At 34.4% G+C, this 24,101-nt stretch overlaps 1 protein-coding gene across 1 annotated transcript in view; it reads left to right on the forward strand.

Annotated features, from left to right (window-relative positions):
- The window catches only part of LOC134236618 (uncharacterized), a 42,737-nt gene that overhangs the window by 2,419 nt on the left and 16,217 nt on the right, over positions 1-24,101 (forward strand). The window contains exons 2-6 of the mRNA XM_062718793.1: positions 1,981-2,268; positions 3,288-3,405; positions 12,209-12,355; positions 12,947-13,115; positions 13,627-14,126. Coding sequence (XP_062574777.1) covers positions 2,053-2,268; positions 3,288-3,405; positions 12,209-12,355; positions 12,947-13,115; positions 13,627-14,126 — 1,150 coding nt within the window. The 5' untranslated portion in view covers positions 1,981-2,052. The remainder of the gene's footprint in view (positions 1-1,980; positions 2,269-3,287; positions 3,406-12,208; positions 12,356-12,946; positions 13,116-13,626; positions 14,127-24,101) is intronic.

The following is a 24,101-nucleotide window of genomic DNA, read 5'->3' on the forward strand; positions in this document are numbered from 1 at the left end:
TGACAATATGGTACCATTGGTTATACACTGTACCACTAAATCTTGAATAGTTTTGGCTTATGAAATATATTAATTTTCCAGTGGTTACGTACAGTATAAGCTTTTAAGGTGAAGGATTTAGGAATAAGGACATTGACAACCCAATAAAGTTACAATTAGAATTATAAGGGCACTAATGATTTACAGTCTTAATTGTTAGGATGACCACTGGGGTGAGCACATGCAGTTGTTCCTGTCACTGAATATTATAAAAACCTTAATTTAAACATAACAGCCAAAAGCACTAGCCAGATGCCCGAAATCCTAACACAGTTTTGAAATCTTTATCCCATTGTCAGTCATTTGGACTGCCTACCTTCTGAAGTTTTTATAAGTCTGGACAGATAATTCTATCATTCCAAAAAAAAAATCGACATAAAGAAAACTGTATCAATGAAATAATGATTTTAAGAGTTATTGTTCATGGCTGAGGAGCAGATGCCCTTAAAGCAAAGACAGTGAACTCTGTGGTATGAGAATTAAGTTTAACCTTATTCCATAGAGGGAAATAATTTTCATGATTTAAATTGAAGATAAGGCCACATCTCTGACATTCAACTGGTTAAGGTAATAAGGAAAAATCCATTTTTGGATCTATATATATGTATGAAGTGGTAATTCAGTTTTGAATTTCTTTTCAATGGACAGTCTGCATGTTTTTCATCCAAGGTAGTGGATCTGTCTTCTGTTAAACCTACCTGACAAGGTAATATCTAAACTATTGATTTATACCAGTTTCTACAGTATATTCCAATGTTGGAACTGAGAAAAGCCAGGTAATAGGATATGAAGTCATGGCAGGAGACTTATGTTTCATGTAGGTTATAAAGGCATAAAACAGCAACACAGTGCTAGCCATGGTTAACCCGAGGTCTGTCTTGCATCTGATGAGTGCTAGCCAGCTTTATAGTTATACATGTACTTATGAACAGTGAATATAAAGCTATTGAGCAGCTTTAAATATTTTCTTACCAAAAAGGAGAAATTATCATTGACAGGTGAGAACTGAGGAACATGTGTATGGCAGGCATGATTTTTAAAAAAAATTACAGGGTACATTATTTTTTTCAAGGAATGTGGCATTCTAATAATTGAGTCTAGTATCATGACTTTACATTTTTTTTCTTATTATGTCTCTCTTCAAAGAAGGGAGGGCATATCACTTTGCTGCTGTCTGTTGGTAAGCTGATTTGTCTGTCCACTCAGTTTCTTTTCATTTTATTTTCTTTGCAGAGATTGTGTACACTGAGATGAAATTTATATATAATTGGTTTGCAGATTTATCATAAGAATATCTAGTCAAGACCTGTTTTGGGTAAGATCAAGCAATTTTTGACAGAGTTATGCCCCTTGGACTGAGACAAATTCCAAATACTTGCTGTTTCCGTTTATTTTCTTTGCAGTCAGGTTGCACTGTACTGAAATAAAATTTGGTATACAGATTTTTCATAAGAATATATAGGTCAAGTTCTGTTTTAGGTACATAAAATATCAAGTTCAAGTTCTTTTTTGAGTAAGATTGAGCAATTTTTAAGTACAAAGTTATTCCCCTTGGACTTCCAATTATTTGCAGTTTCTATTCTTTTTCTTTGAATGTATGTCCAGAGGGAGGGGACATAAGTGCTTCTCAAACATCTCATGTTAAGAAAGAGATTGAGAATTTTTTGGGGGAAAAGACAACACAGACTACTTTGAGTACAATATCTAGAAGAAAAAGGAATCATGTTGAAGTAATTAAGCAGTCTGAGCACCTTTTCCTTAAGTTTTTTTTTTACCCCCAGCATCTTAAATCAATCATGGTCCCTTTAATTTATGATTTGTGTATAATTATTGCCGTACATGTACATGTACTTGTATTTGCTTTGAACATCTGAGAAATCATTCAATGGTTACAAATTTTAAGAATTAAATAATCTAATATACATTTTGAATATTTTACAGGATATTGTACAGTAGGAAGAGAACAGCATAGAGACATCCAGTAAGCTCCCCCACAGACAATTCAGTAAGGCAATGAAGGTGTCAGCTCGGGGCTTAGTGCAGGCCCTAATTAACGCCTCTGAGAAGGGGGCCCGCATCGCACGTGTCATCAGGGCTGAAACCGCTCTCTTAGATTTACTGGTCCAGGAGAAGAAAGGGGACCAGAAAAACCTCCGCTTTGTTCAAGATTTCAAAACACTAGCAGATGTTCTGGTTCAGGAGACGGTCAGACATGACTTGAGTGAACAGGTACATAGATCAAGTCGTAGCAGACATATGTGTATATTGTATTGTACAAGTATTAGATTAAGTTTTTGTTTTTTGAATTTTTTTAATGCCTATTAAGAGGGCTGGGTGGTTGTGGCCATTTTTAGACTATATTGAACTCCTTTATAAGATGAGCACCATATGAAGATATACGAAATGATCAAATTTTAAACTAAATTGTATGAAATTTTTCTTTGCAATATGATGGTTGACAGCTTAAGATATCTTATATAAAAATTGAATTGTATCAGAAGGTTTATTTGTTGACCCCACAGCCTCCTAAAACTGTGTTACGTATAATGAGGTATAATTTCTAGGTTGCCAAAGATTTACTGCAAGTAGTAAAATATTCTCTAAAATAAGTTGCTAAATGTCAGTATTGTGCACAGGGCTCTCAATTCTCTATAATTGGGGCCATTTATGGGCCCCAATTCTAAAAACGTACCCTTTTTCCAAATTAAATGTGCTAATTTTCCCAAAAGTCATCTATCTCCAAAATTAAAGAAAATATAGCTGGCCATGTAATTTGTTTTTCACATTCCTCTTTATTGCAAAACAATGATTTAGTTGATAACAAAGATCATAAACCCAGTATGTTTATAGAGAATAATGGTTATCCCCAAATTTCCCAAAATGTCACCATTTTCCCCAATTTTGTCGGACCCGGATCCATTCCCAAAATGTTGTGTGAGAGCTCTGGTACATGACATTGTACCTATATTGATTGATGCAGTCTATGTCAGAAAAATATCAGGATTCACAAGTATATAATATACATAATATTGAAAAACATCATATGGAAATTGAATGGAAATTCATTTTAAAAAAAAGTTGTATTACAACAAAGGAAAAAACAGTACTGCAATTAGTATTAAAACCTCCTGTATTTGATGTACATGTTAGTATCTTTATCTGGTATACCATGGACTTTCGCTACATGTACAATAATAAAACTTGAACATACCTACATGCCATTCACTGTTGCTTGATCTTTCTTTAAGTTTCCGGGGATTGGAGATAGTATTTATGGAGAAGAGAGCAACAAGTTTACCAATGTGTTGGGGGAGTCCATTTCTGTCCGGTTACTGAAGGACCAGGAAGCTACAGCTCAGCTCCTATGTGGGTATAGGATGTCTCTATTTGTTTCCATTAAACTTGTTAAAAATTTTTATTTGTTATTTTATTTCCATTTAATATTTCCATTTGTTACACTGTTACACCAGCTCTTACAGTACAGCTCACGAGTTTTTGCCACCCCACGGTGGAAAATACACGGTGTAAAATACTCCGTGTTACACCGTGTACACGGTGTTCCACGGTGTGTGTATATTGCGATCATTCCAGAGACGCACGGTGTAACACCGTGGACATTACCATTTCCTTCGGGGACCCTCCGTGTTCCACTGTGTGAGAAAATTACGGAAGTAAATAGTTTGTTTATAAAAATCATTTCAGTTATAGAATTTTAAAATTACAAATAATGATTATTTGATAGCTAGGAAAAAAATCAAAAATGAAGATTGACTTAATACAAACAGCTCGTTAACTAACATGTGAGTTCATAATATAACAGCTTAGAGGTGTAAACTTTGGTTCGCCATTGACGGTATGATTGCCAAGTATATTGGAAAATTTAAATTTTATTTCTGTTGAATTCATATTTCATATCTATTTGAAAACAAGAACAATTATATATATTTATTGTGCAAATTATTATGTTTCCGATATAAGCGATAAATCCGCATGAACAAATCCAAGTACAAGAGAGTACATTGCCGTTTAACTTATTCAGTGCGAAACATAGACATGGTTCGATAATTTTAGCGATTATTTTCTCTGTAAAATAATTATTATAAAAGGATATTCACAAATATTTAATATATCAGATAGCTAGTTCAACATTATCTGATTCCAACTTCGTAAATGAAAATCGTGAAATAAAAAAAATGTCGAGTCAGTATACATACAGATTATGAATATACCCTTATTTTTTAGAAATAGTTATAGTATAAAATAAATAATAACTAGTGCTAATTGTAACGGGGACCGTTACAGATGTTCCCCAAAGGCTCCCCAACTCCCTTTTGGTGCCACATTCCCTGTTATCTCTATTAAATAAGAAATACTTTATGGAATTTAGACTTAATCAAGGTCTTGCAAAAAAAAAAACAACAAAATATATTTAAAAAAAAATAGGCATTGCATGCGTGTTCATGTGCGTAACGACCATATTATCTTGTCTACACTATCTAAAATTTTAATAATATCAAAGCATTTAATCCAAAAGTATTAAAAAATGCACTCATTCGAGTGTATTTTTTATTTCACTCATTTCACGTGCACGCACGTGCAAGCACGTGCATAATGACTACACCTTCTTGTAGGAGTCCCTTATATTTATCGAAGTTCTAAATCCCATCCTGTTTGGTTGAAAAACAAGAGAGTTATAGCCATTTGAAGTTTCAGCCAATCAGATTGCAGCACACGTGCATGCGCGTGATTTCATGAATATTTTCTATGTCATATGTTAGGATATCGTAATGCATGACTATGTTTTAAATTTCAAAGCATTTCGTCAAAAAAGAAACGAGATATATCCATTTAAAGTTTTAGCCAATCAGATTACAGCACGCGCGCATGCGCATGCTTTTATTCAAATTTTAATATATCATGCTGTAGATCTTCATAATGTAGGACCATGTTCAAAATTTCAAAAGATTATGACAAGAAACAAGAAAGATATTGAGACTTTAGTTTCAGCCAATCAGAGCAAAGCGCACGTGCATGCGCGTGAGATCTTACTATTTTGACCATGCCATCTTGTCTATACTACTAATGTATCCTTACATTATGAGTTTCAAAGCATTTTATCAAAAAATAGAAAAGTTCCGACTATATCTATTATATTGGTTATTTCAAGTGTTGCACGTGCGCGCTCTTGCAAGCACGTGCGCGCAAAATGACCTTGATTCCGCAAATCTGCATAACATGTCTACTTACCCTAAAAAGGTTTTACCTACCTCGGACGAACAGTTTACAAGATCATTCCCGGACAAAAAAGTACCCAGGAAGAAGAAGAAAAATAATAATAATAATAATAATAAGAAACAGAGTAAAAACAATATGTTCCCCAACTTCGTTTGGGGAACATAATTAGTGTTGGCAACGAGTACCCGGTTAACCGGTTAACCGTCGAACGTTGCAAGTATCGGTTAGTAAAACTGCTATTCGGTTACTCGGATAAATTTAACTCTACATAGTAAAGGCATAGAAAATGAATGTATTATGATCTGAAAAATTACACATTTCCCTAATTATGTTCCCCAAACGAAGTTTGGGAACATATTGTTTTTACTCTGTTTCTTATTATGTTCCCCAAACGAAGTTGGGGAACATATTGTTTTTACTCTGTTTCTTATTATTATTATTATTTTTCTTCTTCTTCTTCTTCTTCTTCTTCCTGGAACTTTTTTGTCCGGGAATGATCTTGTAAACTGTTCGTCCGATGTAGGTAAAACCTTTTTAGGGTTAGTAGACATGTTATGTAGATTTGCGGAATCAAGGTCATTTTGCGCGCACGTGCTTGCAAGAGCGTGCACGTGCAACACGTAAAATGACCAATATAATAGATATAGCCACAACTGTTCTATTTTTAGATGAAATGCTTTGAAACTCATAATGTGAGGATATATTAGTAGTATAGACATGACGACATGGTGAAAATAGCAAGATCTCACGCGCATGCACGTGCACTTCGTTTTGATTGGCTGCAACTGAAGTCTCAATATCTTTCTTGTTTTTTGACGAAATCCTTTGAAATTTTGAACATAGCCATGCATTAGGATATCCTACAACATGAGATAAAGCAATTATCATGAAAACACGTGCATGCACGTGCGCTGCAATCTGATTGGCTGAAACTTTAAACAGCTATAACTCCCTTGGTTTTCAACCAAACAGGATGGGATTTGGAAAATACATAGATATAATGGACTTCTACAAGTAGGTATGGTCACCATGCACATGCATACACGTGCGTGTACATGTGCTGCGATATGATTGGCTGAAACTTTAAACAGCTATAACTCCCTTAGTTTTCACCCAAACAGGATGGAATTTAGAACATAGATAGATGTAATGGACTTCTACAAGAAGGTATGGTCATCATGCTCATATATGCACGTGCGTGCACGTGAAATGAGTAAAATCAAACATACACTTGAATGAGCGTATTTTTTAAATAATTTTTGATTAAATACTTTAATATTCAGTGTATTAAAAATATAGATTGTGTAGACAAGATGATATGGTCATGACGCAAATGCATTCACATGTGCACGCGTGCAATGCTAAAGTTTAATTATTTTTTTTTCTTATTTGTTCTCCGGTACTTTTTTTGTCCGCGAGTGTTCTCAGAAACTGTTCACCCAACTGAGCTAAAACCTTTTTATGGTTAATAGGTGTGTAGTGTAGGTGTGCGGAACGAAGGTCATTTTGCTCGCATGCGCCTGCACGTGTGTGCGCGTGAAATGAGTGAATTGACTGATATACTTAATATAGCTATAACTTTTACATTTTTTGATGAAATGCTTTGAAACTCATCATATAAGGATATATTAAATGTGTTAATAATATGACACTGTCAAATTAGCACGAACTCACACGCATGCACGTGCGCCTTGCTCTGATTGGCTGAAACAAAAATCTCAATATATCTTTTGCTTTTCGACGAAATGCTTTGAAATTTTAAACATTGTCATGAATTAGGATATTCTACAATATAATATGAAAAAAATTTCATGAAATCACGCGCATGCACGTGCGCTGCAATCTGATTGGCTGAAACTTTAAATGGCTATATCTCCTTTGTTTTTTGACGAGATGCTTTGAAATTTGAAACATTGTCATGCATAAGGTTATCCTGCAATATGATATAAAAAAATTCAAGAAATCACGCGCATGCACGTGTGCTGCAATCTGATTGGCTTAAACTTTAAATGGCTATATCTCCTATGACTTTTGAAGAAATGCTTTGAAATTTAAAAAATAGTCATGCATTAGGATATCCTGCAATATGATATACAAAAAATTTCAAGAAATCATGCGCATGCATGTGTGCTGCAATCTGATTGGCTGAAACTTTAAATGGCTATATCTCCTTTGTTTTTTGACGAAATGCTTTGAAATTTAAAACATAGTCATGCATTAGAATAGTCTACAATATGGTTTAGAAAACAAATTATGAAATCACGCGGATGCTCGTGTGCTGCATTCTGATTGGCTGAAACTTGAAATGGCTGTAACTCCCTTGATTTTCAACCAAACAGGATGGGATTTAGAACATAGATAGATTTAAGGGCCTCCTACGAGAAGGTATGGCTTAGAGGGAATATGGCACCAAAAGTCAGTTGGGGAGCGTTTGGGGAACATCTGTAACGGTTCCCGTTACAATTAGCACTAGTTCTAGGTACCGTTAGACTTGATCTAGTGCATGTTTGAGTGAATAAAGTTGTTTTGATTAGTTTTCACAGTTTATTTAATTGATAGTTTTGATTGCTTAGGGTATACATATTTTGAAGGCCTGAATTATAATTACCTCATTTGATAACTAACGAGATGCCGCCGCAGACATAATAAGCTTGGAGTTGTAAGTAAAAGAACATCTAATTCAAAATCTGTTAAATCACCTAAGCTTAAATTACTCGGAAACCAGCAATTTACTGGACACTCCACATAATAACTATTAATTATGGAGTATGAAAATAATTATTCTCCTTGATTGTGACATGTTTCAGGGGCTGAAAAAGAAAGTGTAAATGGTGATTGACGATGACGTATTTATTTGTCTTCTTTGTGTGTCTAATTCCCTATTCATTTGTTTTATTTTAAAATCGTAAAATCTTTGACGATATCGTATGTGTGTATTATAAATATAATGTCCCTACCCATACAGTATATTTGTGCATCATTACTACCGATAAGTATAAAATAAGATAAATAATAGTTATTGATGCTTTTACCAAAAATCATCCGAGTAACCGGGTACTCGATCGGAAGATAAAGCGAGTAACCGGTTACAAAAAATCGTCCGATTTGCCAACACTTGTATAAATAGATAGACCATATATCAATGAAGATACTAGTACATGTAAGTTGCTTCATTTGAGGAAGAAAAAATGCATGCAAGAAAAATAAACCCTAGTATTCACGATAATTTCTTATACGTACACTTGTAATTTGGTAGTTGACTAGTTGTATACATTCACAAAATAAATCTGGCAGTTGTATGTACTCATTGATTTTGAGACATAGAAAAATTCATTTTCTTTCGAATATGTGGAATTATTTCTACCTGAGTATCGGGTATTCTTTTTCTTGTTTATAAATCCTCTGCGATTAGTACGAAAACTTTTTTTTAAGTAAAAAATTGCTTGAAATGCTAAACCAGCATTCTAAATATTCCTCTACAAATCATATATAATTTACTTTTTTCATAATAATTAAAATGATTTCAATTCAGTTCTACATTTTAGAATGTTCAGAGAGAGAGAAAGAGAGAGAGAGAGATTTTACTTTCAAGTTCATCTATCTGGGTTTTTTTTTTTTTACATTCTCGCATACATAATATTTGTACCTCTAATTTTTTTTTATTCTAGATAACAAATTTACCGGAAATCGATGAATTGCAAATTCTCTTGTTAATTAGTGTACAGAGTAACTTCTTGGTCAATATATTTCATACCTGTTCAGAAATGCAGTAATTTCCAAAGTTAATGTATTTCTCGTAACAGCAAACATTATTTTCATAGACTAGTGTTCACTACTTTATGTTATTGCAAGTAATTATTTAATTTTTTTTTCGGTTTTTCTTTTCTTGTCAAGTGTGTAAAAAGCAATGAGAGAGAGAGAGAGAGAGAGAGAGAGAGAGAGATAAATCCCTCTGACATAGTCTGTTATTATTTTTTTAACTCTTCGTTTTATTTAGGTTACGGAAGTCAAAATTAATCATTCTATAATTCTAATTAATTTCTTTGGTTCATATTAAACCCATGTACATGCTGTACGCACAAGATTTTTGTGCATCAACTCATTCACCTGTCAATCAAAATCGCATGACGCTAGGTGACCTTGAAAGTCTGTTTACGCGGAAAGAATTTCTCTTGTGATTTGAAACAATCTGACAGTCAGTTCTGAGTTCACACCTGTTTGAAAAATATATTGGGTCCCTGCCGGTGGGTCAGGGGCGCCGTATGTTTATCACACCTTTCACATTCTTTATAGCTCTGATCACAGCAAAGTGTATACATGTAACACACTCAACTGATATCAAACGAAATTCATCTTCCAGGTTTTACTACATCAATGAATATAAACTTACATGTACTATGTTAATTTTTTTTATCCTTTTTCAGACACAAATAAGCATGTATTAAGATTTTTAAAAACTTAAATAAATTTGCTGACTTCTGATAAAGTTTTAATTAGCCGATTCGTATCACTTTCTAGAAGGGGTAGGGGGGATATAACCATTTCTGAAATCGCTAAATATCTATGTTTTCGCCGCAAAATGTTTTTTTTCTTTTCATTTTTTATACGATATACATTTCTGAATGAAGTAATATTTGTACCGATGTTAGTAGATTTTATTTGCCAAAATTCTGCTGGTGATTTTTGTATTCAGCGTGTAAGTTGATCACTACTTAAATTAATAAAATATATCGGATTATCATCTCTGCCTGTTCAGTAGATTTTGCCGCATTTAATATTTATTTCCATATTTTACATTTATTATAGGTTTTCAGTGTTTATAACTGCAATAATCCTTATCTTAACCAATGATTTGCCGAGTAATAATCACTTCAAAGAAATTGATAGACTTTGATTCGGTAAATGATAGGACATGGAAACTGCGCAAATTTAAGATATTAACCGTCTTTTTTGATGAAAAATTAATATATTTTTTAAGTAATCATACCTTATTTACCTAACACTTTCTGAAGTTTAGTTTAATATGTCAATAATTGAGTGACAAAATGTATTTTCAAAACATGTGTACAGTCATGTAAATCACGAATTAATGCTTTCTGAAAAAGAACATTTTAACATTGTATAAATGAGTACATGTACGAAGCAATAGTAACACACACATTGTTGAAATTATATAAATTTTTGAAGCGGGGGGGGTGAAAGGTTTTTCATTATAATGTACGTTTTATATATACATGTAATTAAACAACTCGATGGGATATAGGATGAAGTATGGTTTATAAACGTGGGAGGTTGATCAACCTCGGAAAAGTATTTGTATGGATTACGTGAACGTTTTTGAAAAAGAAAGGAAAATATATCTCCGAACCCGAAAATCCTATTTTGTTAAGGGGGTGGGGTTTCATTTTGTTTTTGCAACCATATTTCTTTATATATTACAACATTAGACTTTCAGTTAACATATCTATATTTCTATAGTAAAAACACAACAAAAAATTGGGACTTCCTTCTTTCTGTTTCTTTTGTTGCAAATTCAAGGGTGGTGTGTGTGTGTGTTGGCGTACCCCCCTCTGAATCCGCCACTTGTATCCGAGAGAGAGAGAGAGAGAGAGAGAGAGAGAGAGAGAGAGAGAGAGAGAGAGAGAGATTTATAAAAGGGGACTTTTATATGTTTCATACTGTCTTTTTAATAACTCCATAAGTAATTTTAAAATGAATTATTTTTCGTCTGTTTTTGTTACATAATTAGAGAATTTTTGTTATTACATACATTGTATATAGATATGTAACAGGTACATGTATTATAGAAATCGCAGTGAATGTGGGACACAGGAATTTTAAAAGAACTGAGCCATGCAAATTTATAATATCAAAAAAATCAAGGAGGGATGTGCAGGTAATAGTAAAAATTGGGAGGGGGGGTTCAACAATAATATGTGGGTTACGTCAGGACCAAGCACGTGTGTATACATGTGTGTCATCTTGTGTTCAATCGCCTACGGGTGTAACTAATACAGGGTACAGGCCTAAGAGGGTATACGCTACCGACGTATTAAGACGATGGAATTCTTTCGACATTATTATACATGTAGAATAAGAATAAATAGCAAATAGAAGTATAAACACATTAGAATAATGTTTTATCCATTACTATACTATCTTAATAAATTAAAACAATATACTTTCTAAGATCATGTCTAACGTGCATTTAACATGGAATATTACTTTGATTTTATATATGTATGGACCTGCTTTGAGTGATTTGTTCGAAGAATTAAAGAATTATTAAACATTTTAATTGGAATTGGAAGAAATGCACCGTTTAACACCGTGCTGAAACACCGACTCGCACCGTGGATTAACTCCGTGTCGCACCATGGACGTACATTGCCGCACTTTCTAGGCACCGTGTCACACCGTGTCGCACCGTGGAGGAACATTATTGCAATTTTTAGGCACCGTGTCACACCGTGTACGCACCGTGTCACACCGTGGATCGGAGACCGAACTTCAAAGACGCCGACGTTTCTAAAGTTCCACGGAAAAGCGTGGAACATAGGTCCACCGTGGCCGGTGGAATCCGGAAGAAACTCGTGAGCTGTACTGTATGTTGGTACATGTATAGGAATATCTCCTTTTGTTACACCAGCTCCCTTAACTTAATCTTCAACATCTTAAATTATTCTCTCTGTTTAAAAAATACCAGGTAATTGTCACACTATTCTTTTAACCATTAAGGTTTTTTCCCTGATAACATTGATTCAAATATAAACAAGCATTCAATATTCAAAGAAATACAATTGTAAAATCATTTAGCATGTTCATTCAAACCCCTTGTCTCATATATATACTGGTACTCAATAAGTAAGTATGGTTTAAATTGTTCCACTTTTTTTCAAGCAATTTTTAATAAAGATATCTTACACTATGACAGGTTCAGTGCTGGATGACAACATGGCAGCTGCCAGCACACTTGCCAGAGTGGCCCATGAACCAGTCCTGGTGGATGGTGGACCGAGGCTGGAGGACGTGTGTGTAGACCTTGAACTGGATGACCTCGGAGTATGGATAGATCCAATAGGTAAATAGGGATTCCTATCAAGTCCGTAAATCAGTTGTTCAATGTTCAAAGAAACAAAGTGGATAAGATGAACATTGTGCTTTAACATATAAAGATGAACATTTATCCTTAAATTTTTTGTGTTTAATGATCCCACTTTATAGAACTATATACAGTGGACCCTCATTTATCCGGACGCTTTGGTTCCCAGTCAATTTGTCCGGATATGTGAAGCATCCGGATATCTGAATCACCAGTAAAACTAGACAGAATAGCATTTAAAAATTTCGTTCCAATGCAAAATCGTCCGGATACTGAAGCATCCGGATATCTGGCGTCCGGATATCTGAGGGTCCACTGTATATGAGTCCTGTAAAAGGACAAATTTGGTGGTGTCAAATTTTTGAGGTATGAGGAAAAAATATTGGTTTTTGGAGACTTGATTTTGTGGTTGGAGAATGTTTAAACATTAAAGTAGTAATACATATGAAAGTAAAACATATGAAATTTAAAAAATTTGTGGTGGTCATTAATTTGTGGGTCTCTCCATGCTGGGAAAATTCGAAAATAACCCCCCATGAAAATGAGTGATTTCACAGTACTTTGATTCAGATTCGACAGCCCAGTACATTGATGGCCTGTGTGGAGTCCCTGATGAGGCGGGCCTGATCTCCTGTGGCCTACAGTGTGTGGTGGTGCTGATCGGGGTCTACAGTCAGTCCTCAGGTCTCCCCCTCATAGGAGTTTGTAACCGACCGTTCGCAGAAAGTAACGGAGAAAAGTATGTATAGGTGTACATCTCAGTTAGGTAATGAACTCAGAGAATTCTGTCAATGTCATTTACTCTATCATGTCCATATGAAGGATGTTTAGGAAATAAACAGGCTGTTGGGCTTTCTTTAGAAACTTGGGGAAGGGAGTGTCACAGTGTGAGTGCTCATACTTTTAAAAATAAAGTCTAGTTATAGTTACAAAGAGAATGATGATCTAATATGGGAATTTTCAAGCAAAGCCAAAGCAGATCTCTTTACTATTGAGGAAATTCTGTATTAGAATTCATGTAAGAGAATTTTGAAAGAGACAAAGATCTTATAGAAGATCTTACGGAAACTGGGGGTTGTACAGATCTTGTATTGGGAATTTTAAGGATATAAGAACTTGACAGATTCTTATAGTTCCAAATTCATACCTACAAAGATATTTTGCTTTTAATTTTAAAAAATAATTAATTAGCTGAGTTGTAGAGAATAAAAACAATACAGGAAATAATTCCCTTGTTTATTTTAACTTAGATGGAAAGGAGACCTAATGTGGGGTGTGGCAGTTGATGAATGTAGAGTTTTCTCCCTTCCTCAGGGAAACACGAACAATTTCAAAAAGCCCGATCTAACCATCCTGATGAGTCGGAGTGAGAAAGCGGACGTTCAGAAAACTTTCCGGGCCTCAGGGTCTGTCCACCATGCTGCTGGTGCAGGCTACAAGCTTCTCTGTGTAAATCAGGGTCTCGCAGATGCTTATGTTCTGTCTAAAAGCAGTACATTTTTCTGGGATGTTTGTGCACCCCATGCAATCCTCCTTGCTCAAAAGGGTGGAGTCATAAGTTACAAGAGTTTATGTGACTTCAAAGGTGATCCCTCATCTTGTTCGGAGTTAAGCTTGAACCATCAGATTGTTTATCACCATGACAACAATCGGGGCACAGGGGCACAGAAGTTTTGTAACCAAGAGGGTATTGTTGCATATGGTTCAGTAGAGGCATTAAAAGCTATCATTCAAGCTGTTAGAGGTGTTTAATTTGACTCTGTAAAACATAAGGTGCAATTTTATGTAGTTAAAAAACTTTTTTTCAGAATCTATGTACCAAATTTTTTTTGTCTCTGTTATTCTTCTTTAATGTTATGTCTTTTTGTATTTTGTACTTTGTATTATAAACCATAAAGAACTCTTTAAATTTTTTGAAGGTACTGTTTTTTAAAACGTAAAAGAATAGTACTAAATCTAACTGTTGATATGAAATTGTGTGCAATATTTGATACAAATGAACCATTGAAATTATTATTTAAAGAGTTATTGTTCTTAGAAAACAATTTTCTTTTTAAAAATATGTGATGTTATAAAAGTATCATAACTTGATGGAAATCAATTGTATAATGAAGGGATATTGAACAATTTTGAATCATTTTAAACTAGTTGCTAGATAACGATTAAAATTAAACGATTTATCTGTCAAGGATGTGTAATAAGTTGAATATTTCACATTCTACTTTTAATAACTTATTTTTTTTAGTTTGAACATACTGTACATCAGATCACAATATATTAAAATATACTCACCATCATAGACCCCTAAATTCTTGATTAATGATAAAAAACTCTCTACGTATCAGATGAAAGGATCATAAAAATTACCGGTACAACACTCTCCCCATCATGTAAACTATAGTCTGCAGTCATGTGATGTCATTTATTTGCTTTTCTGATGTCTTATCTATAGATATAGAACACTTTTGAATAATTTTACCTACAATATCACAAATGTAATACTAGTAAATTTCACTATTAAACCTAAAGAATGCTGAATCACACCGAAAACATATCACATGCCAGAAACAGTGATATCACCCTCTTGATCACTTGCATGTATTTTTATTTTACACACCGTAGCTCGGGTTTGTGAAGTGAGTTGCTAAGCAAACCTTACCAATGAAGCGTAATTGTTAATGTTATAAAAGCTGTTTGAACTTTAACAATTTTAGACGATTTTTAATATTAAAAATTTCATATAACATATACTTTTTTACCACATTGCTGCTCAGGTGACTATACCAAAATATTTGACTTTCCGTGACCAGAAAGCCCAGGCGTTGGGTGACATTTAATACTCCTGGGTTTTCCTGTCACCTTTGGGCATACATTTTGGTATGTCTCCCTCGAAGCCATGCGATATATGCATAATATATACATGCATATGCAGTTCAGAGTTACTACATTTGGTTAACTGTGATATGTATTATAAAAAAACATTATCGTAGTCAACAATGAATGATCAATGAATTTAAGTTTTTCATATGTGATATGCAAATAGCCTAAAATATGAGATTTTGCATAGAATTTTTCCTAAAAGACAGGACACTTTTTAAAATTTTTTAAACTTTCTTGGGTGTCCTAAGAGTCCATTTTATCTTTCTGAGTCAAAATAAGCTTTTAAAAGAATTTTTTTTTCATTTTACTGTGATAGTTCTGTGATGATCAGACTTAGTATTAGCATATTTTGATATTTTTGTTAAAGTTTTATTTTTGTCATTTGCATTTTTTGTATGCAACAGTGTAGTACAATGTACAAGTATAATACATCTACATGTGATGTCCATTTATTTAAATACAAATGAATGTAGTAAAATTTCATGTGCAATTCAACCCCTCCAAAATGAATTGATTTTTACAGTACTATGTTCTAGACTGGTCCAGAATTTTTTTTTTTTACTTGTATATCATTTGGTTTCATTAATTTTGAAATACATGTATTTAATGAGGATTAATCAGTGTTATTTACTTTAAGATTAATTGAATCGCCATAATTGTCTTTATGTCCATCTCTTATACCCCAAATCATTGTAATAAGAGTTTTAATTTGCATATGTATTGCTTGTAATATGTTGAAAGCCATTCAAAAAATTATATACTATATATACTAGGTTAGCCCAACCCCCCATTAATGTTCAACATTATGACCTTGGATCTTACTTTCTAGATTACAGTAAAAGACATGTACTGCAAGGCAGAGCATCCCCTTGCAAGGAGCATATCTATAAAATCAAAACAGCATTCTACGTCTATCCACATGCAAATTACTTCACTTCTGTTTCATACAGTGCTAACTCACACACTCACAAACAAACACACACACACACACAATATTGCATAACTATACCCCCTCCAACTCCATTGCGAGGGGATAGCAATGTATATTTTTGAGATAGTTAACACTCAGATTTTAAAATATATATCATTTCCGTGTAATAAAACTTTCAGTCTAAATACCCCTTCTAGATGTAAAAGTGGTCTTTGGGCTCACATTAGATGTAGCTAGCTAATACATGTATAATTATAATCTTGAGGTATTCCCAGCATATAAAGGTGCTAATCTGATTATCTGGATGGGTTTAATAGTACAAACATATGATGATATGTGAACTAATTTTCCTGGTCAATCATTAAAATCTTGAAGAACTCAAATTTTATATGTAATAGTCTTGGGTTTAGTACATAACTACATATGTTAACTGAATATTTAATCTTTGTGCATATTTTTTTAATTAGATTTAGAATAAAGGAAAATGTAGAAACATATCATGAATGGTGTCTTTCATTCTGAGCTAAACCCAAATTTCTGAAAAAGTGAGGTCAAAGGAAATGTCAAGAACAAAAAATGTTGAAGCAATGGATAGGTCTCATCAGTACATGTGTCAGCATATGAAGTTTGATTACACTATCTTGAATGGGTTATTCAAAACTGAGCTAGACATTAAATTAAGAAGAGTGAGGTCAATGTCAAAGGAAAAATCAAGGTAAAAAAAAAATGTAAATGCAGCTGATTGCTATATAGCTTACATTAGTATGTACAGCTGTATTAGAATTGAAGTTTGATAAAAATATCTAGTTCAATGTCAAAGGAAATGTCAAGGTCAAAAAATGTTGATGCATAAGAATAGCTCTTATCAAGGAAAGTTTGATAGAAATATCTTGAATAGTTTCTTTGTCAACTGAAACTGAGCTAAATCCAAAGTGCAACAGAAGGAAAGACTAAAGGACAGAAGACAGACATGACAAACTCTATATATGCCCCTGCCAATTTCCAAAAGTTGTCCAAATTAGAACTATGTGCACTGAAATTACATGACGTACCACAAAATAAAATGTAAATTCTGCATCTCTCAAATGCCTCATTTTAAAAGTTGTTGATGTGTAAATTCTTTTTATTTATTGGATATCTAATATATAGATTTCAAAAAAATCAAAAGCAGTTTGAGGGATGTCAATGTTAGCAATTCTGAGAGAGATAGAGAGAGAGAGAGAGAGAGAGATTAAAACTGTGTGAAAATGATTCCACCAGTTTTCTAATTGAAAAGGTTTCTTTTTTCCATTCTACAGCTACAGTGGGAAAACGATTATCTGACAACGCCATAAAACCCTATTGTAAATATGTCAAGGGAAAACCTGACCAAACGGGTTTAAATGGCCTCAGATTAAAGATATTGATTAACCCGGCGGGGGGTGCAGTGTGTATTCTAACACTCGGGACCCACCCATACTGACACCTTGATAAAAAAATTAAAGCCACTCAACCGCAACTCTTTACGGGCAAAAGTGACTCTCCATAACAAAAAGGTACAGCTGTACATGTATACATTTTCACATTTATATTTTTATTAACTTCATGAAAAAAAGTTAAACGTGTAATTTTGGATCCTTGCTGTATTTAGTTTCACGCAGCTGGATTATTGATGTGTCTGATAAAGCGTGCGTTTATATTGGAATTATTCATCCCCACGACCCGATCCAATTACTCCCGCTTGATTAAGGGGCAAGTGTCAAAGGTCGGAAAATGTTGTAATTGCACGTGCATTGAACATGCCGGTTAGAGAAATTTATGCAAAAGAATAAATTCTCTTTTTTCCATTTTTAATTACGCGCCGAGCGCGCATTTTAGATTTTCTTGCCGTGTGATGTGCGATGCCACACTGTATCGCTAACCCCCTAGGCTCGCTGAAGTGAACTTCGCCAAATCTGAGTTACCATGGGAACGAGATCATTTTGTAAGTAGGATGTTTACCTGAATCTATTCTGAGCGAACATCCGGAGGGAGAAGGAGGGCTCGCTCAGTGAATATTAATTTTACCTGTCACACCGGGAAAGTTAAAGAGTAGGGGGACATTTACACTTAGTTAAAGGTAAGTTTGGTTTAAAGAGTGCATGGACGAGAAATTAAACGGTAGTTTACTAAATCGTTCAACTTCAAAGAAACTTTACTTTTTCTACGGCGAAAGGCTATTCATCTTAAAAGTTTTTCTTAAAACTCTCATAATGTCAATGAATTTAATTAATGGCGTTATTCGAAAAGTCCGGGAAAGGAATTGAGCTCTTCGCTTTGGAAAGAACTTGAACACAATAGACATAGGTAATGAAATGCTTCCTCTTATCTATTTCTTGGCTATCTCACAGTTTGAGCTCCGTTGATAAAGCCCATCTTGCGTAGTAAATTGTGAGGGAAGGGGTCTTTGTTTAGATAGGGGGAACCGTTTTGTCAGAATCCTTTGTTTACTCATGCGAAACTACGCCGCTGGGTGCACACACACGCAGCAGTGAGATGATGAGGAGATAGCCAACAAAAAATAGTTTGTCTATGAAAAGGATGTTTTAAGTTTTTCTTTCTAGAGAGGATCTTTGTTTGCTTTGCTTTGCTTTGTGTGTAGATCTAAGGTTTGTCATAAGATTTTCCTTCCTCTTTGAATGAGACTTAATGATTTATGTGAAAAATAAGTTATTGTAATTTGAAATGGTGACAGTTTTATCTTGCAAAAAGAATTTACTTTGTGTGTGTTATAATGTGTAAGGGGGGAGGGGGGGGGGCAAGAGAAAGAGGCAGTTGTACTTAAATTAAGATTGTGCTCTTGAACTATTTTGGACTTGAAGAATCTTTCACTCTTCCCAATCAAGATGTCATTATATAATTATACAACCTACATTATCAACATTAGTTAGAATAATCTAACTGTGTCTCGGTACAGGCCCTCACCACAGTTAGAATACCACCCATATACTCGTAATGTAGCAAAAAATTGCAGAATCGCACCGAAACGATTTTGAAGAATATAAAATGATTTGCACTGGGAATAACTACCAAAATAATCAAAACAAACCTTCTTGAGATTGCTTATGCCTTTCATCCCAAAAAATAATCCATATAAATACGAAAATCCAATTCATTTTCTCAACGTTTTTCTCTCGATTCAAATTACTTCCATGTTTACATTCGGAACTCTCTAGATTGTTCTTAGTAAATGCACTATGCGAGTTATCGCCCGTGTTTCTTTTGCTACATTACGAATACGATTCTATCGTTAAACCGGGTCCGTAGGACAATATCATTTTAACGATAGAACATTCTATCTATATCAACATGATCAACATCTTGTATTTAAAAACCTTCTATTTAATGTATTCAAATTTAGGCATAGGATCCAAGATTGATGGGGATGAGGACAGAGGAGGGGGTGGGGTGGGGTTGGTTCTGTCAAAGAACAAAAACTGCATGAGTCACTCACTTAGTTACTATCCCTGCAGTCAATACTATAGCGGACCTTTTAATAATCATATCATAATAAAATTTTCCTTTATTTTAGAAGGGGAGGGCTGTGCTTGATCCACCACATATGATCTGCTTCTGTATCAAAAGTAGGGTGTAATGTACAAAAAAGTGAAAACCAAAACTTTGTACATTATTTTTAGATATATCAAACAATCTATAATAAAAACTCATCTATCAAACATTAAAAATCTTTATAGTTTATTTAAAGCAAGTTTTTTAAGTTTTGGAAACTGAGTTTAACTGTACTGAACTTTGATCATGTTGATGATCTGAAGTACTGAATCATTATTGATTAGATGTGAGATATTAGTTTCACTTAGCTGTGGCAGCAATTGGTAACCTTCCTTACATATGTATAAACTGATCCCTGGATGTATTCCCATCAGACCTAGGAAATCATTGAATAATTAATTGTTCATACCTTGTGTTATGTAATACTCACCTAAATGAACTTTAATTTACAGGTGGGGGGGGGGGGGTACATAAAATGTTTTCTGGGAAATCTTATTCCAACTTAATTTCTTTTGATGCAATTTTTCAGTTACCTTGAAGTTCAATCAGTCAAGTCTAATATTCACCTGAAGCTGTATAGGATCGAGTCAAAACAGCGAAAGTGGAAGATTGATCTATATACATGCAGACAGAGATCAAATGGACAGTGTTAGTGTCTGGAAGGGGGGATATAGGTAGGGGGTAATGATTATTTCTAGAAGTAGGGGGCTTCAGAGGGGGCCAGCGATTAATTTTCAGACAGCTGAGGTTAGAGATTGATGGTTGCCAGAAGGCCTGGGGTCAATAGCTACCTACAAGCAATCATTATCTGAAGCTACAGGCACTTGTGTGTCAGAATACATCGGAATGGGGAGATTCCTGGCACGGATTATGATTAATCTTGAGGAGTGGCAAGTACTCAACTGACCATTAAACAAGTTTGATTCTAAAATATGTGCATAATGGGTTATTTTGTTCACAATTCATTTTCTTAAAAATTTGGCACACACATAAAGTACTAAAATGATAAATTTATAATGATACCTTAATACCTGTATAGATCTTTCATATTTATGTCAAGGAGAAGGAAGTAAACTGATTTTAAAATGTGGGGAGCAGACCCAGTTACCTGACCTGGTTCTGGACGGATTCTGACTTACTTTTTCGTCCCCTTGACCTTGTTTTTGATTGACTCCCTATAACAGAAGCTTTGTTCTCCCGTGACTTTAATTTGGTCCCCCATCACTTCTCCATTGTTGTCCCCTGTCATGATTGATGTATTTAAAGCCGGCAGAGAAACCTACCATTTAAAATGTCAAGTGTTCCCTGGTACATTTCCTGAGGATTTAACCGTTATTATTACCAGGCTTGATGGATGAGGATTAAGTTTCCTCTCTGTGAAACCATTTAAAATCTCCTTGATTTCTTGTGGAAGTGCCCTAACATCAGATTTAGTTACATAATTTGAAAAACTCCTATATCATTTGGAATCTTTGTTTGGATGTGTTTTTGTAAACATCTCTGGTCTATCTTAATTCTGATGTAAAGACTTTGGGTAAACTGTTATGTAAATACTTCAGTTTTCTTAGTGAGTTATTAAGAGATGGAATTAATGGAGAAAAACATAAGGAGGGAATGTTTTATGTAGTATTGAAATATCTAGGGCTTTGAAAATATAAACTTTATAATAGTTTCTTGGAGGTGATTTGGATTTAATTTTTAAAGCTCCTTGGGTCAGAATGGGTGCTAAACTTGTACATACTGTAAACCAAGTATTATACGCGTGCGATAAATATCCGCGAGTTCCGCGAGTAACCTCTGCTCGCGGATATTTATCGTCGCGAACCAGTTGTTCATTATATTCCCATATCATGATTTATTTAGAGTTATTTGCCCTTTTTTCAATACCGATCCCGACGGTTCAACAAGTAATCACGGAAGAACTTTACTGTTAGTGTACAAGAAGCAGTTGAAAAATTTAATTACAAACATTCAGAAAAAATAAAATCGAATGGCAAATCTAAAACTATTTGTCTAAAAATGATTAAAATGTCAATAAGCATTTCTGCTTGTCTTATTATTGTTCATTAATTGTTACAGACGAGTCAGAGATAGCCTGGTTAATTACGGCTAATTATGGCCCAGTCCTGCTCTGTCCCAACCATTTATAATAATTGCCCCTTGGCTGTGTAGAAGAAAGCGTTGATTACCCAATTAGTATGAGGCACTTTTACAATTGAGAGTTTTAAATCAATTTAATCTCCTAGATTTTTCCCTGATTTTCGTTTGAGCGTTGTGAAAATGCGTATGAAGTATACTCATGGTAAACATTTTACCTACTTTAGGGGCGGATATAAGATATTAAATGGACGCAATGCACAGAATGTCTTGAATAATGCGTAAGCAGACCTCACGCTACCATTTTATCTAGTTTATGGGCGGATATAAAATTTTTATTTGATTAAAAAATACTCGTGGAAATAAAAGAAATGTGACCACTCGTTCGCGGAAATAAATTGTCGCGGATAAGTTCTCTGGCGGTCAGTCGCGAATAAAAAATGACGCGTATAATAATTGGTTTACAGTATTTAGAACATGCTAAACCTGTACTTTCTTAGAACATCTTTACCAAGCACAAATCCAGGAATTTCAGTTAGGGAGTGGGGGTGTGTGCAAAAAGTAAGCAGGGTGTCTGGGGTTCCACCTTGAGGCCCTCATGGGTCCAGGGCAAAGCCCTACGGGGGCCTAGGGGGCAAAGTCCTAACTACACAGGGTCCTGGATTTTAGAGATTTTGTTGGGTAAAAATGATCGGTCTTTACTGAGTAGACATTTTTACATTTTCTTGACGAAACTAGGACTTTGACAATTTTAAGGAGGGGGGGGGTGCCAGTTGACCCCCTCAAATCCACCACTGTTTTCAATGCATTCCTTCAGGAGATGGGGTGTGAACCATGTTATTGTTAAGTATATAATGGCCCTTAGTAGATTGGGTTTTGAACTTCATACAATACTTATTATATTACATGCAGTTTGAAGTTTTTTGCTCAATGACTCAGATTCATTGTAGTAAAAACGTAGTAATGATTCAGATTAGTGAAGAGCTCTTACTCCTGCAGAGTCTGACAAGATGTTTTCATTAAAACACAATTTCAAAATAAGCTGCCATCCTGAAGTCAATTTTTAACACGGGGATGAGCCTGTTAAGCATGTTTGTTCAATGGAAACAAGATTCTGGTTTTTTCCCCTCACTCTACAAACACATATCAATTAAAAGGAAAACCTTTCCAGATGTTGAAGAGCCTCTCATTTTGAATACTCAGTTGGAATTGAAGCGCATCATTTGCCAGATGCCTCCATAACCTTTAAACTTATTACACACAGAAATTAGATTGCTGCTTTTTCTATGGAACACATTCTCTTAAACATTTACACAAGGAAATCTTCAAGGTGCTTTGGATGAAAATTCCAGTTCCAGCTAGCCTCCCTGCTTGTCTTTGTTTGGTATAACCCCTTTCTGTGTTAATCTCTGATAGCTTAGCTAAAGTTGCTGGGGGGAGGGAGGGTGGTTTGTTCTAAGTGTTTATCATATTTCTGGAACTTTTCCATTGATGTGTCATGTTGCAACATGCTTATGATTTATCCCTAACTCTTTGATTCAGGTAATTACCTGCAATAGGCCCACCTGATGAGAGAGTCTGTAAACCTTTTGATCTGACAATGCAGTACCTGCCAAAAATGTGTTACGTTAACAAAACAAATGAAATTCATGCTGGTTATAGATGAACTTACATGAAAAAGTATTCACTGTCAAATTCAAGTTATGCCAAGGCTATAGACTTTGTTTTGACTCCAAGACAGGGCCCAAAAAAAATCTTGCACATTTCATTTACTTTTGTTCTTAAAATATTTTGCAGAACATTCTAGTCAAAATAAATACAATACGTACTACCGGTATATAATATGATAAACATTAAAGATGAAGTTTGAAGAATTTCTGTGGCTAAATACACATTACCATGATCACTTTGAGAATTCAGAGACATTTTTATGAGCATTCTCAATGTTCTGCAATGCTCTATTTTCAGAAGCTGAGGATCAGACTTACATGTTTAAACCTTTATGATCATAATTTAATGTACAAAATTCCAATGGTGCAATTTTAATACCGTAAAACTCGTTTATAACAAAGTCACTGTGGCCTATGAAATAATTTCACTATATCCATAATTTGTTATATCCCTATAAATAATTCATTAAATTTATATAGCTGGGGATCCAAAGTACCCAGTATTGGCTATATATCGTAATCCATGAATTCACAATATCTGTGTTAGTACTAAACGAGTTTACTGTATGTGATTTTTTTTAGGTCAAGGAATTTGTTATGTAGACTGATGGGCTATTGA

Source organism: Saccostrea cucullata, unplaced genomic scaffold (genome assembly GCF_032062105.1).
Source record: "Saccostrea cucullata isolate Sc308-1 unplaced genomic scaffold, CSIRO_AGI_Scuc_v1 ctg1450, whole genome shotgun sequence".
Lineage (NCBI taxonomy): Eukaryota > Metazoa > Mollusca > Bivalvia > Ostreida > Ostreidae > Saccostrea > Saccostrea cuccullata.